This window comes from Rattus norvegicus, chromosome 7 (genome assembly GCF_036323735.1).
Source record: "Rattus norvegicus strain BN/NHsdMcwi chromosome 7, GRCr8, whole genome shotgun sequence".
In the NCBI taxonomy this organism is placed as follows: Eukaryota; Metazoa; Chordata; class Mammalia; order Rodentia; family Muridae; genus Rattus; species Rattus norvegicus.
In genome coordinates, this window is record NC_086025.1 from 117,331,356 (window position 1) to 117,349,736 (window position 18,381).

Here is an 18,381-nt window from a genome sequence, read left to right on the forward strand (position 1 = left end):
ACAGCCTACCAGTGAGACAAGCAGCATTTACTTTAAGGACCCAATCCAGTCCTTGAAAGTCTGCGGTGAAAGGCTTGGGGTGGGGGCTGGGAGAGGGGCAGGCTGCAGGTGGCGCCTGTCAACAAATAGCACCAACTCCAGTGTCAGCTCCTAGACAGGAGCTGCCAGGGCCAGGAAGCTGTGATGACCACTGCTCCTGTTTGTCCTGTCTACGCACTCTGTGTACTTACTCCTGTTCCATGTCCTGATCCCCATGGACCCCACTGCTGGGCTTTCTTGGGAGGAGGGGCTGTTGGCAGGGAAGTGTATGTGGTGGGTGTTGGGGGTATGTTCCTCTTTCTGTGCCTTCTGCCAGTCATTATGTGTGGCCATGTCCCTAGCTCAGCCTTTCTCCAGTGACTTCCTGCTTCTGGGCTCAGCATCCATCGGTTGCTTGTTTTCTGGGTCTCAGGGTCCCCCAGTACTGCTGAACTGGGCACAGTGTCATCCCTTCTGATGACCCCATCTGGCGCTGTGTTTTCTTCATGAAACCATGGACCACACTTCAGGTTCCTGCTTGAATGTGCTGACTGCACTATCCAACACTGACTGCAGGGGTCAGAGGGCTCAGAAACCACCCAGAACATCGGACCTGAGTTCTGGACCGAGCTATTGTGCCGCCCAGCAACACGGATCCTGAGCACAGCTGCCCTTCCACTTCCTCATGGAGTCTGGTCCTGGTGTGTTGGAATGGCAGTGTGAGCCAGGGGTACTTGTCCCCCTTGCAGAGTAGGAGTGACACCTACTTCTCCACTAGCAACGGCACAGATAACAGTGGCTAGGAATTAAAGTGTGAAATGTCCTGGGGGGCCCCTTTATCGTGTTTGTGCGCTTCCCACCTGCTCTGGCCACTTCTTCTGTACCGATGTGCCACAGAGCAAGGGTGGCTAGCTTCTCCCTCACTCAGCTTGTCACCTGTCATCACAGAATTCTCCATCTCTGAGACCAGCTGGGCTTGCGTCTTGCTGATGTTCTACTGGCCTTTGTATGGTGGCCCCCTACCTCCAACATCATTTCTACATCTTTGAACTAACAAACTCCTATTGAGCCACCCAGACGGTCTTCTCCAGAAAGCATGCTTGGTCCGATGATGACTCATTTTTACAATCAGCCTGACTGTAGTGGGAGTCTCCAAGAAGACATACCTCTGGGTGTGTCTATGAGGGTGTTTTTAGAGAGGTTTAGCTGGGGAGGGAAGATCCACTTGGAAGGGGTGTGTGTGTGTGTGTGTGTGTGTGTGTGTGTGTGTGTGTAGTTGGAGTCACCTAGGAGACCCACTTCTGGGTGGCCTGTGATGGTGGTTTTAGAAAGGCGTAACCAGGGAGAGAAGACTCACCCTCAACAGCTACGTGGCTATGTTACCATTGGATACAAAAGAAAAGGGAGGTGAGCTGAGCACAGGCATCGTCTCCCTCTGCTTCCTGACTATAGATACAATGTGGCCGGCCACCACACACTCCTGTTGCCATGGATACAGACTAACTAAAAGGGAGGAGAACTGAGCACCAGCATCCACCTCCCTCTGACTCTAGATACAGTGTGACCAGCCACCACATTCTCTTGTTGCCATGTTTTCTCTGCCTTTGACTACAGCCTCAACTGTGAACCAGAATAAACCCCTCTTTTTTTAAGTTGCTCTCTTCAGTTTTTCTTTCTTTTTCTGTATTTAACTTTAAAAAAAACTCTTTTTATTGATTCTTTTCGAGTTTCACATTATGGACCTAGTTCCCTTATCTTGCCATCTTCTCGTATCCACCCTCTGCTCTTGCTCGCGCGCGCGCGCGCGCGCACCCACACCCACACACACCCACACACACACACACGCGTGGCATAGAAAATATCTCATAGTGGAAGCTGTAGTATGTCACAGAGTGTGTCCCACAGTATAGCCCTCTGCCCATACATGGACTTCTGGTTATCCTGGAGACCTTGCAGCTTTGGAACACCTGGACTGGCCCTTTCATATGTCTCAACCATCCACAGATGATATAGATGCTGGGGTCGGCCAATTCAAAGCCCTGGATCTGGGCCTGGGCCATGGATCTGGGCCTGGGTGGTAGCAAAGCTGGTCCTCCCACCTGCTCTCCTTTGTCTGTATGAGTAGAGTGAGTTCTCACAGCACTGCTCCAGCTAGGACACCCGGTGCAGCCGTTGGTAAGATGCAGGGTCAGCTTTCCTGCTCTCCTGCCCTCCAGGCTGCTTGCCTGCTGCCCAGTCAAAGCATATGGTCCTTTCTCCCAACTCTAGCCAGCTTTCCGACTCTCACACCCTTGGAGCTGGCTCACCCACATCTCTGCCATCAGGGCCAGCTCCACTGGGTTGCTCAGGTGAGGTGCAGAGCTAGCTCTCCCAACCGCAGCAGGTAGCAAGGGGCAATGGGAGGAGGGCATTACACCCACACCCACACCACCTCAAGCAGATGAACGGCAGGGTAAGCTTTCCCATGCTTTCACCCTCGGGGCTGGCCCACCTGTGCCCCCACTACCAGGGTTGGCTCTGCTGTGCTGTCCAGTTGGGGTGCAGGGTTCACTTTCCCAAGTGCTGTAGCTGGTGAAGGGCAGGGCCAGCTCTCCCGCCCCATGGCCCTGTGGAGGTGGTAGGGGTGGGGGGGATCAGGGCAGACAGAGGCAGGGTCAGCTCTTCCACACTCATCCCCTTGGGACCTGCTCACCCACACCCCCCACTACCAGGGCCAGCTCCACTGTGCTGTCTGGGAGGCTGCATAGAGTCCGTTCTCCCTAAGACTACCACCAGTGAGAGGTGGGGCCAGCTCTTCAGAGCTGCAGCCAATGAGGTGCAAGGCCAGTTCTACACAGTCCCTGGACATCCATCCATGTGGCCCCCTGTGACTAGGGATGTTTGCTTGTTCTCTAGTGGCAATATGAGTGACAGACATCAACATTGAATCCTGTCACTGCATAGCCACGGACCCAGACATGGCGCTCACCAGCAGCTCAGGCTGGGGACTTTATCATGACCCCAGGTGGCAGGGCTGGCCACTCACAACAGGTCACTCCTCTCCTCCCTTGGGTCTCCAGTTCCTTCTCTCTTCGCAATGCTCAAGCTGCTAACCTTCTCTTACCCTTCCATCTGACCACCACCTACTCACGCATTGTGGTGGCTCCCACTGAAGACTGGCCATGTGGCTGGCAGGCCCCTGGGTGACACCGTCCATCCATACTTAGTGGCATGGTGGCAAGATAGTATATACAGTCTTCTCATGCCGTGCACCAAAAGGCTGGTCTCTGGGTAGCATGGTTCTGCAGGTCTCTGTTTTTTTCTCCCATGCTGGGCTCCATGGTGGTAGGCAGTATGTGTGTCTATGGCCCACTCATGCTGTGGGGCAGAGGTCATCTCTGGGTGTCTTTCCCTACTCACACCACACCATATGGAATGGTGGAATGCAGATCTCTGTCTGTCTTCTGTCTCCCATACTGTGCTGCCTAGATTTGATTTGATTTGATTTGATTTGATTGTTATGTGTCCTAGGCATTAAACAGCTTTAGCCATCAAGCCAGGCATCAAGCTCGGATGAACAAAGGACTGCCAACCGCTCTGCCCCTGACTGATAGAACAACACCACCAACATGGTGTCTCGTTGCCCGTTTCCAGGGGGATTTCCTTTTTCTTTTTTAAAGACAGTGTCTCGTGCACTCTTGAATCCTAGGCTGCCCTAGAACTTCTGGTCCTCCTGCCTCCAGCTTCTCAGAGCTGGGTTACACATGTCAGCTACCATGCCTGGTTTATGAGGTGCTGCAAATTGAACTGGGGCTTCCTGCATGCTAGGCAGGCACTCTCAATTGCGCTATATCTCCAGCCTCTATCAGGCATTTTGTCATAGCAACAAGAAAAGCGACCAGCACAGTCCTCTAAGCAATAATAGCCATCAGAGTAAGTTCACCGGGACCATTCGTGCCAGGTGCTATTGTAGGCACTGACTTAATAGTGAGCAGGAAAGATGGGGCCCTCCCTACAGAGCTCCTGGTTGGATGGAGAGACAGCTGCCAGGCACTGGCCAGTGTCATCGGCTTTTTCCAGCCTGGTTGCAGACCCAAGCCACTTGTACTAGACAGGGATGCCCTCGAAGGTTTCCTAGAGAAGGAAGTAACAAAGCTCATGCCAGGAATGAGTTGTGAGCCGTGTGAAGAGCTTACAAAACACGGGGGCAAGCTGTGTGATGCCAAAGTAAAAAGCCTGTGGCCCTGGCAGGGGTCAGTGGGGTTTGCAGGGAGAGGATGGGAGGGAAGGTAGCTTATGGATGCCGAGACTCGGGCTGAGACCTGTACACTGGCTTTTCTTTAGGAGCTGTTAGCTGGGTATAGCTGCTCCTGCCTGTAACCCAGGCACATAAGAGACAGAGGCAGGAGAATCAGGAGTTGAAGGTCCACCTCAGCTTGGTGAGTTTGAGGTCAGCCTGGGCTACATAAGACTGTCTTGAAGTCAATCAATCAATCAGTCAGTCAGTCAATCAACAATCAATCATCAATCAATCAATCAAGGTTGGAGAGGTGCTCAGAGGGAGTCAGAGATGCAGGTTGGGCACCATGAGAACTCAGTGGGGAGCTCAGTTTGCTGTTGGGGCCCAGTGCTCAGTTTTATACTCAGCGATTGCTTGGACTTGGAGAGGCAGGGGCGGGCGCGGGGAGGGAGTCTGAGAGACCCCAAGATGCCGTGGAGTCTTGGAAGACCAGGGCCAGGGCCAGGGCTAGGGTTCTGGCAGTCTTTCAGTGGATTTAGGGTCTCTCGATCACCGGCAACTTAGAGGAAGAAGCTGTCTGCGGTCACCAGCGTGGCAGAGGAAGTGAACAGAAGCCCTGCCTTCCACCTCCTGACGCAGAACCTGTCTCTGTTGGAAACCTGGTCACCCTCTCAGCTAGTGGGTTCCATTTCCTGGTTTGAAAAGAGGCGGCCGGTGAGTGCATCTAGTCTTTGTCCTGTGGGATCCCTGAGCTACTAGAATCTTCTACCTGTTCACATGCCCAGGTACCGGATCTCAGAGAGGAAGGCAGAGAGGTTCCTTAAATAGGAACCCAGAGGCGCATTTCAGCTGGGACCTCACAGGAAGAGAGTCTGCCAAAGGGGAGCCCCATGTCCAGCCTCATCGCTGAGACCACCGCATCATTTTACTGAGGAGCCGTGAGACCCATCTCCACAGAAAAGCACTGGCTCCCTCCCCCACAGCCAGACGAGCAGTTTTCAGACCAGGGTCCCTCAGGAGCTTCACTGCATGAGAGAAAGCTGAGCTCCCTACTATGAAGAAACTGTCGTGTGAGACAGGGAAGGGACCCACCTGGGAAAGGGTCACCAGAGGCAGTTTCAGGTCTGTGTGTACTTGCTGGACACAGGGTCTAGCCTCTCCCTGTAGAGTTGTATCAGGGCCAAAGAGAAAGTGTGCTGGCCTAATAGAAACTCAGCCTTTTGGGAGGAGCTGCCTGGGGCCCAGGCTCCCCACCCCAGCCCATCTCTCTTTCTTCTTGCTCAGGTCCTGGGGTTTGAGACTCATTCCTGGGGGCTCTGTTCTTTCACTTCTGGTTTCAGGGTAGGACTAAGCTTCCTGAGGTTCCCAGGCTGTAGCAAGTTTCAGGATGGTGGCTCTCACTCCCCCAACTCCCCAGTGCCTTTTTTTCCCCCTGGCCCAACTCTCAGGTTCCTTGTTTGAATTTCTTCTGGTTTGACCTCAGACCTCAAATATCTGAGTGATCCTGGGAATCCCGGGCAAATGCAGAGGCTGAACCGGGGTCGTAAGGGGAGAGTCAAAGGTGGTCATGCAGCAAATGAAATTTCCAGAGGGGAAGTGGGCAGAAGAACCAGAAGTAGGTTAGGGAACCAGAAGGGGTCCATTCGCTTCTGAATCTGATACTTTCTGGGTATGGACAGGCCTGACGTGCTTGTCATGAGGCTGGGGTTGGGGTGGGGCTAGGGAAGACACGACACACTGATGGTCTGGGCCCCGATACTGCCCGTCACAAGGATGAGGAGGGACTGCTGGTCTTTCACAAGGAGTATGAGTTCTGGGCTTTGTGATCAAAAGCCCTGACAGACCACACCCCAAGTCTGGGGGTTTCAAGCCAATCGGAGAAAGTCTCATTCAAAACAGGAGGCCAGATAGGCCAAGTCTCCCTCTGTAAGCCAAGCTAGCACGGAATGGGGAACATGTCTGGGTGGCTTTAGCCTTTAGCCTGGTCCACCCCATCTACATATGGGCGAGTCTGATCTGTTTTTACCTGTCTTGGATTCAGGGACCCTGAAGAGATGGATGGCCCTTTCCCCCTAGCCCCCTTCCCCAGGCTGGTGGGTGCTTACCCTCATACAGATTAATCCAGAGCTGGCTTCCCACACTTGTCTGATGCTTTGTGGAGACTGGGGTTCTGACCTGGATGTAGAGGGAGGACTGGGGCTCCTGGCTAGGGGTAGGGCAGGCTTCCGTGGGCCTGTCTGACAGGAAACTTGCTTTCTTACCAAGCTTTTGCCCAGCTGTGTCCTCAGCCTGTCCATTACTAACTTCGCTTGTTGCCGTGAGAAAATACCCTGACAAAAGGGACTTAAGAAAGGGAGGCTTTCTTTAGCTCCCACTTTGAAGGCACAACCCCTTCAGAAGGGGCAGGAGGCTGCTGGTCAAACTGCATCAGGAAGAGGAGAGACAAATAAGGCTTCTCCATTTTCACTCAGCCCAGGACCAGCCACGGGTGCTTTCCTTCTCACGCTGAGGGAATCTAGGCATGCCCAGAGCCCTGCCTATCAGATGAGTCTAGATCCTACCAAGGTGAAAATAAGGATTAATCGTTAGTCTGGTAGCATGCCTGCCCTTGTAAGGCTTGGCTGGCTTCAGGTGCCTCACAGCAGTCCTCACTCCTCACACTTGGTTGGCCCTCGGTGTCTTGACCAGTCAGAGTCGGGCTCCCATCCTCCATCTTTCCTAGTATGAATGAAAGAATGAGACATGGTGAGCCTTGACCTTGGGAACAGTAATGTGCTCTCCTGTCTCTTCCAGGGAAGGCAAGGAAGAAGATGGAGTCAGAGTTCCTCTACGACCTGTTGCAGCTCCCAAAGGAGGTAGCTCAGCCCACGGAGGAAGAGCTTCCACGAGGTGCTGGTCCTAGTGGGACAGAGTTGTTGGATCAGGGGAGGTAGAGAATGTGTGATTAGCTCACTAGAATGAGATAGGCTGTATCTGGGAACTACCCATGTATCCATCCATCCATCCATCCATCCATCCATCCATCCACCCGTCTGTCCGTCCATCCATCCATCCACCCGTCCGTCCATCCATCCATCCATCCATCCATCCATCCACCCGTCCATCCATCCATCCATCCACCCACCCATCCATCCATCCACCCATCCATCCATCCACCATTCATCTATCTATTATCCACCCATTCATCCATCGACCATTCAGCCACCATCTGTCCACCATTCATCTATTATCCACCCATTCATCCATCGACCATATATCATCCATCCATCATCTATCCATCCATCATCCATCATCTGTCATCTATCCATCCATCCATCCATCATCCATCTACCATCCGCCATCATCCATAATCCATCTATCATCTGCCCATCATCCATCTACTATCCATCCATCCATCCATCCATCCATCCATCCAATATCCATCCATCACATTCACCATCCATTTATCTACAATCTGCCATCCATCTACCCATCCACCCATCCACCCATCTGCCCATCCATCCATCCATCCATCCACCTTATTCATCTTATCCACTCACTCATCCATGAATAATCCATCCCTTTATCCACACATCCATCCACACATTTATCCCTCCCTCTCTCCCTTTTTCCTTCCTTCCCTCCATATTCATTCACTAGCTCACTCGCGTCTTCAGGAGCTGAGCCCAGGCCAGCACATGATTGCAGTGTTCTATGTCTTCTCCCACCCGGAATGTGTATGTTCCTGGGTTTTGGGAGATCGACGTCTAGCGAGTCACATAGCAGATTATATTTTATGAGCTTGGGCAAGCCATCCCCATGCCCTGACCCCGTTTCTTCATGTTCATTGAGATCGGCTGACCCACAAAAGTCCCTCTGGGCTTGATGCATCGTTGGTTCTACAAATTTCAAATGTGGAGACCCTGCTGACCAAGGCCTCAGGGAAGGGAATGGCCAAGCTAAAGTGGCCACAGTGGGGGCCTCAGTGATCCATCCTGGTCAGAGCTGCTTGGCAGCATAGGCGGTGCCCACCTCGACCTGGCCTGCCCCTTTCTCTCTTGGGTTGTTTTTCACTCTAGGCAGGTAGGCAGAGTTTCTAAAAGATGCTACACTTCTGACTCACGACCTTCAGGGTAAGGGATGACCTCTGAGTTTAAGTGTGCACTCCCACTGTGAAGTGCTCATGAGGAAACATGAATGAGAGACAGGCTCCACCAGGGGTCTGGGATCTGTGGGTGACCTGAAGGGAGAAGCTGACAAGGGCCCTCGGGGTTCTCACGCATGTCATACTCACCTCTGCTCCCAGGAGGAAAGAAGAGATATCTGTCGCCCAATTCCAAGAGGAACCCCAAGTTTGAACAACTGCAGAAGGTACACCACCACCACCATCCCCTGTCTTGAAGTCTCTGGAGCCAGGCTTGGTGCCCCTGACTTATAGACACCACACCCTTGTCCACACCCTACCTCAACGCTGTTCCCCTCCATTCCAACAACACACTCCTCTGGAAACCTCTATGCTTTTATAGCCCTCTCTTGGCGGCAGACTAGGCTTTGCACCCAAGTGACCATTGGCAGTAACTGCCATTTCCCAGTTCCACAACCATGGTGTTTGCTACAGCAATGGCGACTCCCAGGATCGTAGCTCCTCAAGACTCAGGCGGGCGTCTGGGAGATCTGGGGGTGGGAGTGGGGTGTTTTCGAGAGCTCAGAGCAGTTTCCAAATGACTAGGGAGATCAGGGAGAACTTCCTGGAAGAGCTATCACTTGACTAGACTTTGAAGGGTGGGTAGGATTGCCGACTTGGCCAGATGATTCCTAATCCTGTTAACTACCCCTGTGACCGGCAGGTGCTGATGGAATGGATCAACGCCACACTCCTCCCAGAGCACATCGTGGTCCGCAGCCTAGAGGAGGACATGTTTGATGGGCTCATTCTGCACCACCTGTTCCGTAAGCAGCGGCCCAAGCCCCGCCCCACCGCACCCATGTTTCCTAAGCAGCTGCTCCCTGGGATTTGAAGCCAAGTGCATGTGTCTTGGCTCCTCAAGTGGCTTCCTGCACTACCACAGCCCTGGATGAAGGGAACCTCCTATGGTTTTCTAGATTGTAGAGCTGCAGAAGTGGAGACTCTGCCCACACTTGGATGTGGCTGTGATTCCAGCCAGTGTCTGTTGTCACCTTCTACAGCACTGTGGCCTCGCCAGCATTAAAAGTGTTTGATAATCATAAGAGCTGGGGCATCAGCTGTCCCTGACCTTAGAGTGTCCTGTGCTGTTGTAAGGACCCAGACTATCCTGGGTGAAACATTCCAGAGGCGGAGGCAGGGGTGGCCCCTGGAAGTGATATCCAAAGTCAGGCCAAGTTCCTGCCTCTGGCTGGTTTTCCTGCCCATGTCTGGTCTGCAGACGTCTTGTGTAAGGAAAGGGGTTCTGAGAGCCATAAGGCCCAGAACCACATTTTCAAAGCCTGCTCAAGCCATGATTCTATAGAGCTTGGCAGGTAGGCTCCAGAGTGACTCTCTGGCCTCTGCTGAGGCTTCTGGGCACTTCCTTCTCAGGGAGTAGGCACTATTAGTTTTCTGAACAGCTCACTACCATTCATTCCTCTCCCTGGCTGTGAGTGAGGCCAAGGCTTTCAGACACAGAATGATATGCCCAGGTCTCAGTGGAGAAAGCAGGGGTTGGCACAGGAGCTTAGTGTTAACCACTTGGCCATGCTGTCCCTGTGGGAATGGCATGGCCACCACAGGACAGGGACTAAGGTGTGGGTAGAATGGTCAAGGTGAGGTGGACCAGAGGGGACAGTTCAAAGGGTTGCAGCCTGCTTGTATATGTGGTCCATGTCCCCTTGGAGCCCCCATTTCCTATGTGGATGACGTCCCTTGGATGACGACTATGTTTGATGGAGGCCTCTGGGGTTGCCCAGGGCTCAGTATCATATACTCATAGCTCCATGGTCCTGGATTATTGTCATAGACAGTCCCCATGACAGCGGCCAGGCCCACTCCCTGGCCCTGACTGTCCTTTTGCTCTCAGAGAAGCTGTCATCGCTCAAGCTGGAAGTGGAGGAAATCTCTCTGACCTCGGCCAGCCAGAGGCGCAAGCTAGGGGTCATCCTGGAGGCCGTCAACCAGAGTCTTCAGGTTGAAGAGCAGCAGGCCAAGTGGAGTGTGGAGAGTATGTGGGGCTGAGCCAGGCCTGGGGGTGGGGGTAGGGGACCATCCCTGCTGACTTCTCACTTAACTGATAAATGACACACTCATCTGCGCATAAACCATCAGGGGCTGGGATGGTCACAGGGGCCTCAGGCAGTCCCTAGAAGGAGCACAAGCTAGACTTTAGAGCCAGGCATCTGGTGGAAGAGAAACTGGCCTACACCCATGGTCCTGGGGCTATCATTGCAGCCAGGGTAACACAAGAATAATGGCTTCCCAGGGGCACAGCCACTGCTGTGTGTAGAATCACACTGCACTTCTCAGCCTGGTCGAACGGAACTCATAGACCAGCTTCCTTCGCTTTCTGCCTGTTGACAAATGGGTATGCTATGTGTACAGACAGTTTAGTGAATACACACACACACACACACACACACACACAGACACACAGACACACATGCACATGCACACACACATGCATGCACACACACAGACACAGACACATACACATACACATACACATACACATACACATACACATACACACACACACACACTCCTTCACAGGACAGTTCTGAGGGTGGCTGCAGGTGTTGGTGGCCCCTCATCTCCGACTTTCTGTCTTCTCCTCTCTAGCCATCTTCAACAAGGACCTGCTGGCCACCTTGCATCTCCTGGTGGCCCTGGCCAAACGCTTCCAGCCAGACCTGCCCCTCCCAGACAACATCCAGGTGGAAGTCATCCACATTGAGGTATTTGCTAGGCGGTGGAATGGAGCTGGTCATCCAAGAATATAGCTCCATGCCACTATGTCTACATGGGGCCATTGTGTGGGAGTGACTTCAGGGGGCTATGAGGAACATTATGTCATATCAGGACAGCAGTTGGGGACTGGGGTATCAGAGACCCAGGAGGGGAAGAGGAGGGCCCTGGCCAGCAGCCAGCTCACTAGTCAATGGGTGCACTAGTAGGGAGGTCAGTGGCACCACCGTAGTTCCTGGAGCATCTCTCCATGGCCACCCTCAGTAAATGCCTTTCATTTGTCACCCATGACCACATCCTGTCTCCTCTTCTGAGAATCCTTTGCTCTCTGGCAATGATAGCTTTTCTTCTATGGTGTGTGTGTGTGTGTGTGTGTGTGTGTGTGTGTGTGTGTGTGTGTATGCACACATATGTACGTGTGTATATGTGTGTATTATATATGTGTATGTATGTATGCATGTGTATATGTGTGCAGGCATGTGCATACATGTATGTGTGTATATGTTTGCATGTATATATTTGTGTGCATGCATGTGCATGTGTATGTATGTGTGTGTGTATGTATATGTGTATATGTGTGTGTCTGTGTTCCTTCTACTCTCCTTACACACCCTGCTATGTCCAGCTGGGCCTGGTCAAACCCATTCCCGAACTTTTCCCAAGTCTTTGATGAAAGCATTTTCATGGCTTTCTCAAACTTCTGTAAATCAGAGGTAAGACTGGGAGACAACTTAGCAGGTAAAGGTGTATTCTGTCAAGCCAGACCACCCGAGTTCTATCCCTACCATCATGGTAGAAAGAGAGAATTGGCCTCTGAAACTTGTCTGTGGCCTTCATATGTCAAATATGGCATGTGTGTACTCCCCCACGTACGTGTGTGCACAAACACACACACACACACACACACAAACAAATGGGGAAAAAAATCAGAGGTGACCATTAATTTGTCCATTCATCCATATCAACACATATTCATTCACACACACACACACACAAATGCACACACACACAAATGCACACACACACAAATGCACACACAAATGCATACACACACAAATGCACACACAAATGTACAGACAAATGCACACACAAATGCACACACACAAATGCATACACACACAAATGCATACACACACAAATGCACACACACAAATGCACACACAAATGCACACACACAAATGCATACACACACTAATGCACACACACACACGCACACACACACACATACACAGGACTCTACGGTGTCTTAGGAATGAGGCATCCATAGTGCTATCCTCATAGGTTCAGTGATCACAGAGAAAATGGACAGGGAAGCTGCCTCCCAGCAGCATCCTGTGATGGGGGCAAAGCAGGCCATACTAGGTCCTCTTCCTCTGCTGTGGCCCTGTGGACTTGGATCTGGGACTCCCGGGGTCACATAATTCTCCTTTCCCTGCTGTAGAGCACCAAGATGGGCCTGAAGTCGGACAAGCAGGTGGAGCAGCTCACAGAGTGCAAGTAAGCAGGGGCCAAGCCTTGGACGAGTGCGGGTGCAGGGGTGCTGGGTCAAGGAAGCCCTCATTGTGCCTGCTGACTTTCAACCCCAAGCAGGCTGCAGGGACCTCCAGCCTAGGCATCCTCAGCCACAGATATCCAAGTATTCTGAGGTGTGTGCATGCAGGGCAAGGCTGCCATCCTCTTAGCCTTGCTTTCCACACACAGGGTCTCTGCACCTCCCCTGCCTTGATTGCCCAGGAAAAATGAATCTATTTCTTTGCCACCTGCTGGTACCAAGCTTGTTACATTAGGCGATGAGAGGGCTGCAGAATTTTTGCTAACTCTTTGATTGCTTTTCTGTCTCCTGCAATTTCTCTTCTAGCTCACACAAGGACCAGCCTTCACGTGAGTAACTTAGTAACCAAAGGGAAACCTTTTCCTTCTGATGGGGTTGGAGCAGCTGTGATGGGGATGGGCTTCTCCCACCTGTGGTCTGTTACTTTTCTGTGACAGGATCTGTTCATGAATTCGTCCTTCCTTCTGTTTGCCTGGCCTTTCATTACTTAGTGCTATTGTCTCATCTCAAGCACCTGGTGAATGATGCCTGCTAGGCGGGGTCACCTTACAGGTCAAAGTGGGTGATGGGCGTGCACCTCAGTGGCTGCAGTGGTACAAGTGGATGGGTAGATAGAGGGATGAATGGTTGGATAGTATATGTCATAAGTGGGTACACACCAGGTGTTTGAGATGAGGAAATTAAAATACAGAGAGAGAGAAGCCTCTCACAGTCAGGGAGCCGCGTGTCCCAAACCCAGGCGTGTTTCATTCAGGAACCAGAAGATCTAGCTGTAGCTCCCATGGGACTGGTTGTTCTGAGAAACTTTTGTGTGAAAACATTCTGTTTGGCACAAAGATAACAGCATCGTAATGAGCTGTTTATCGCTCTGGTCTGCAGAGGACGCCTTTGATGAATTATTTAGGCTGGCTCCGGAGAAAGTGCACGCCGTCAAAGAGGTAGGGCAGATCAAAGCTTCCGGTCCCCATAACCCACCTGCCTGCCTGTGTCTCAGGGTGAAGTGGGAGGACATAGGTCTCACCCCATGTCTGCTGGGTGCTGGGTGAGGGGGAAGGCCTTCTGTCACTCTGGGTGGGAAGGAGGCATGAGGGTCCCCCGAGTGGTTCTGAGGTCCTTGCTCTTCTGTCTTAGGCCATTGTGAGCTTTGTCAACCAGAAGCTAGAAGGCCTGGGCCTCTCTGTACAGAGCCTGGACACCCAGGTAGGGACACTTCTGGGCCACCATGCAGGGATGAGGTCTCCTGAGCCCCAGAAACTCACTTATATGACTGGAAGTGAGCTGTCACTTCAGAGGTCTCAGGGCCTTTTCTATTGGGGTGTGCTGCTAGCAGGCAGCATTGTCCGAGGGGACCCCTGGAGACCCTGGGCAGCAGTGAAGGCTGAGCCACTCTACCACAAGCTTTGCTGTTACCCATTTATCAGAATGGCTCCTAGGGCACGGGACATCTAGGTCTCGACCTTCCTAGTGCTGCCACCTTTTAATACTGTTCTTCATGCCGTGGTGACTCCCAACCATAAAATTACTTCCTTGCTTCTTCATAACTGTGGTTTTGCTACTGTTGTGAATTATAATGTGAATGATCTGATACACAGGATAGCTGATAGGTGACCCCCCCACAAAGGGATCAGGACCCACAGGTTGAGAACCACTGCTTTAGGCTGTTCCGCCACCAGAGTGAGGGTCCTCCCCTGTAATTACGTTTATTCAGATTAGCAATGAGATTCATGATGGGGCCAGGGGTGGTTAGAGGAGCAGGCACAGCCCCGCCATTGATGGGCTCTGTCCCCCTGAGCCCTCAGAGCTTAACCCACTGTGATGACACAAACTTAATTATCCTAAGGTGGGAGCAGGACCCTGCAGATCCAAAGCCCCTCGCCTAGCCATGGCCTTCACAGAGATTCTGTGTCTCCAATGTTCCCACAACATAGGGTGACAGAAACACAGAGATCTGACATTGCCTGGGCCAGACAGGGCGGTGACAGGATCTGATGAACTGGGCAGGCCTTCCTTGACTGTGAGTATCAGCCGTGTCGCAAGGCCTGTACAGAATCCAGTCATAGGGGGACAGGCCACACATTCCTGTTAGGGCCAAACAGGAAAGTGCTTAGTACCTGCTCTGTCTGAAGCAAATTATTCTCTGCTATCAACTCTGCAGCTTTCCCCACTCTCCTCTCCCCCACCTCTGTTTCATGTGAGAACTCACAAAGTCCCATTCAATACATGACACTATTAAGGGCTCAGGGGGACAGAGAGGCTAGGTCACTTACTGAAGGTCACATAGCAATTAAGTAGTGGTCCTAGGGTTTGGACAGAGTCAGTTGGGGCCCAAGTATCCACTCATAGCAACTGCACATGGGTGGCCATGTGAGCTTTGTGGGTGCCTTGGCAACATGCTGGGGTGAACACAGACTTCAGAGCCATATGCGTATGAGTTTCCATCTTGTGCCTGCCACTGGGTGCCCTTGGGCTCTGAGGGTATGTCCACATTGGCTGTGTGACCTTGGCTGGCTTACTGAACTTCTCTGAACTTCAGGCTCCATGCATTATAAAGTGGGAGTAATTCTTTCACGGGATTGTGAGTGTGAGTGTGTGTGTGTGTGTGTGTGTGTGTGTGTGTGTGTCATTGCTATTCAGTAACATCCATGTCACCTGACTCACTGTGACTTTCCCCAAGCAACACATCTCCGACTGTATTTTCTTTGGGTAGACGTAGCGCATATCTCAAGTTTACAGCCCACTTCTGGCAGCCTTCTCTTCTCTGCTTAGACAAGAGTGAGTGAGCGAGGACAGAAGACATGTTGGGATGGTAGAGGAGGCCTCAGAGTTAGGTTTCTCAGCTATGTTTTGGGGACAGCAGCAGAGTGGCTTCCAGGCCCAAACTAATAACACCAGAACAGACTTAATCAGGGGAAATTCCATTAAAGACAGAACAGCGTCTTTTCACAGCAAAGAGATTCAGCCGGATTATGTTAGCATTTGACGTGCTCACTGCGGCGTTATCTCAGACCGTGCAGACAGAACAGACAGAAATATTAATGGGCCCGTGTACTCCTCTTTTCCTTTGCTGATGGGAGAGTTTTATACTAACTCTGTTTTCACACATGGATCTGTAGTCCGTGGAATAACTTGTCATTTAAAAATAGACACAATTGGGGGTGGTGGTGGAAGGTGCCACAGTTGGTGAAGTGTTTTCCTGGCAAGCCAGATCCCTGGGGTGTGGTGGCACATGTGTCCTTTTTTTTTTATGTGTATGAGTGCTTGCCTGCATGTATGTATGGGCAACATATGTGCTTGATTACCGAAGGGGCCAGAAGAAGGTGTCGGACTCCCTGGAACTGGTGTCACAGATGATTGTGAGCTGCTGCGTGTGAGAAACAAACCCAAGTTCTGTGTTAGAGCAGAGAATGGTCTTAACCACTGAGCCATTGCTCCAGGCCCTGGCACATCTTTAATCCCAGCATGGGGGAGGCAGAGGCAGAGGCAGGAGGATTCCTGGGGCTCCCAGACCAGCCAGTCTAGCCTACTTGGCAAGTTACAAGCCAGTGAGCCAGTGAAGGATTGTTCTTCCTGCCCCCAAATAGGTGGACTTTTTCTAGAATAGCACCCTAAATTGTCCTTTGGCCTCCACATGCCCCTGCCCACACACGAACACACACATACACACACGAGAGAGAGAGAGAGAGAGAGAGAGAGAGAGAGAGAGAGAGAGAGAGAGCCCAAACTGCTTCATGCAACTATTGATAACCCCCTGAGCTGGGAATGCCAACCCCACTTTTCAAAAGGAATGTGAAGCTCAGAGAGGTGGTGTGATTTCTTTCAGCACACACAGCATACAAGAGGCAGAGTGGAACCCCTCCAATGTCAGCACCCCCCCCACTTCACAGCCCTGGTTCATTTCCCTTGTTAGTCCCTTATAAGTCACTGTGACAAAGAGGAAGGGTTTATCTCGCTTACAGTTCATGTTTGGTCTCTTTGCTTGGCCTCACATGCTTGGGCAGAATATGATGGGGACAGGGGTGTCTGGTGGAAGACAGCTGTTCACATCATGATGGACAGGAAGCTGAGAGCCCAGCAGGAGAGAGCCAGGGAGACTTTAGCCACTAATCTGCTGTACCCCAGTATCTACTTCCTATAGCCAGGCTCTACCTGTAAAGAATCCATGACAATGCACCAGCTGGGGCCCAAGTGTGCTCAGCGTGCTATCGAGATAACAGACTGAAACACAACTCCTGCAGTTTGCAGATGGCGTCATCTTGCTTCTGCTGATTGGACAGCTAGAAGGCTTTTTCTTGCATCTGAAGGAATTCTATCTCACTCCCAGCTCTCCCACAGAGATGGTAAGCTTCCGAAATCTTCCTCCGTGGCCTTCTTTGAGGGGGGGGTAGACAGATTTATGACATTGGCTGACATTCTTTCTTCTATTCCAAGCAATGAGGAAAGTGGGAAGGAAGTTTGTTCATATGCCTGTCTACCCATCTACCTTCACACCCATTTGCCCATCAATCCACCCACTCATCCACCCATCCACATGTTCATCCATTCATTTATCCACTCAGCCATCCATGGATGTCATCCACCTACCTCCACCCACCAGTGTATCTACCCATCCACTCATCCAACACTTAGGTACATATTTATATATCCCCTATACATCTATCTATCTACTCATCCATTAATTCATCCCTCCACCCACCCATCTATCCACCCACCCATCCACCCATCCATCCACTCACCCATCCATCCATCATCAATCCATCATCAATCATGTCCCCACCCATCCACCCACCCATCCACCCATCCACCCATCTATCCACTCACCCATCCATCCATCCATCATTAATCCATCATCAATCATGTTCCCACCCATCCACCCACCCATCTACCTATCCATCCATCCATCCATCCATCCATCTATCCATCCATCTGTCATCTGTCCATCCATCCATCTATCCATCCACCCACCCATCTATTTTTCTACACATCTGTCCATCTACTAGCTCACCTCCCTGTCTGTTTACATATCTACCCATCTGCCTTTCTCAACTCACCTAACCACCCATCACCCACTCACCCACTCACCCACCCACCCACCTACTCAGGCATTTGTGCACTGGACTCCCACTTTCCAAGGGTCTGCTTAGGGCCATGCCATGCTGTTCAGTATACAGGACAGTCCCTCATGACTCTGGCTTTCAAGCTCCTCCGTGTCTACTCATGGTTCTCTTGGGGTGGTGGCCTTCCAGGACATCAAGGCAAGGCACTAGCTTCTGGTGTGCTGGGCAGAGACTGCAAGAGAACAGTGCTGGCTGGGGTTTGTTTTAAAAAATTGAGGAAGATGGAGGATGTCTTGAAATGAGGGAGCAGACTCAGCAGAGGTGCAGGAATGCTTTGGGGGGAGCAGTCTGTGGTTCACGAGGGCTACAGGGACTGGACAGGGCAGGTTTGGTAGGCAAGGCATTTCATATGGACCCTGGATCCCAGAGCTGCCAAAAGACACCCTTAGTCCAGGCAGGCAGCTAAGTTTGACCCCAGGAAGAGGGATGAGAAATGACAGGCCAGGGAGTTGTTGAGTGCCAGGGTGTTCTTGCCTTGAATGTGCACCATGCATCACTGCCCATGGAGACTCTAGCGCCCTTCCTCTCTGTCCGCTGGACAAGCTTTTCACTCATCTCCTTTGGGCTAGTCCAGGGTATTCCC

General features: G+C 51.7%; 1 protein-coding gene and 1 non-coding gene across 4 annotated transcripts in view; one reads left to right on the plus strand and one right to left on the minus strand.

Moving 5' to 3' along the window:
- Positions 1–3,515: 3,515 nt before the first annotated feature.
- Positions 3,516–3,656, minus strand: LOC120093972 (small nucleolar RNA SNORA48). Its single transcript, XR_005487681.1, has one exon. It is a non-coding gene; the product is annotated as a small nucleolar RNA SNORA48 (small nucleolar RNA).
- Positions 3,657–4,804: 1,148 nt separating this feature from the next.
- The window catches only part of Parvg (parvin, gamma), a 30,182-nt gene continuing 16,605 nt past the window's right edge, over positions 4,805–18,381 (plus strand). The window contains exons 1-11 of one of the 3 annotated variants that reach the window (XM_063264274.1): positions 4,805–4,951; positions 7,031–7,126; positions 8,523–8,587; positions 9,064–9,166; positions 10,252–10,392; positions 11,007–11,122; positions 12,574–12,629; positions 12,991–13,013; positions 13,564–13,622; positions 13,816–13,884; positions 16,920–17,021. In XM_063264274.1, the coding sequence (XP_063120344.1) occupies positions 7,048–7,126; positions 8,523–8,587; positions 9,064–9,166; positions 10,252–10,392; positions 11,007–11,122; positions 12,574–12,629; positions 12,991–13,013; positions 13,564–13,622; positions 13,816–13,884; positions 16,920–17,021 (813 nt within the window). In that variant the 5' untranslated portion in view covers positions 4,805–4,951; positions 7,031–7,047. Of the gene's footprint in view, positions 5,023–7,030; positions 7,127–8,522; positions 8,588–9,063; positions 9,167–10,251; positions 10,393–11,006; positions 11,123–12,573; positions 12,630–12,990; positions 13,014–13,563; positions 13,623–13,815; positions 13,885–16,919; positions 17,022–18,381 lie in introns of all 3 variants that reach the window. The other 2 variants (NM_001130583.1, XM_006241411.4) reach the window with 2 other exon arrangements.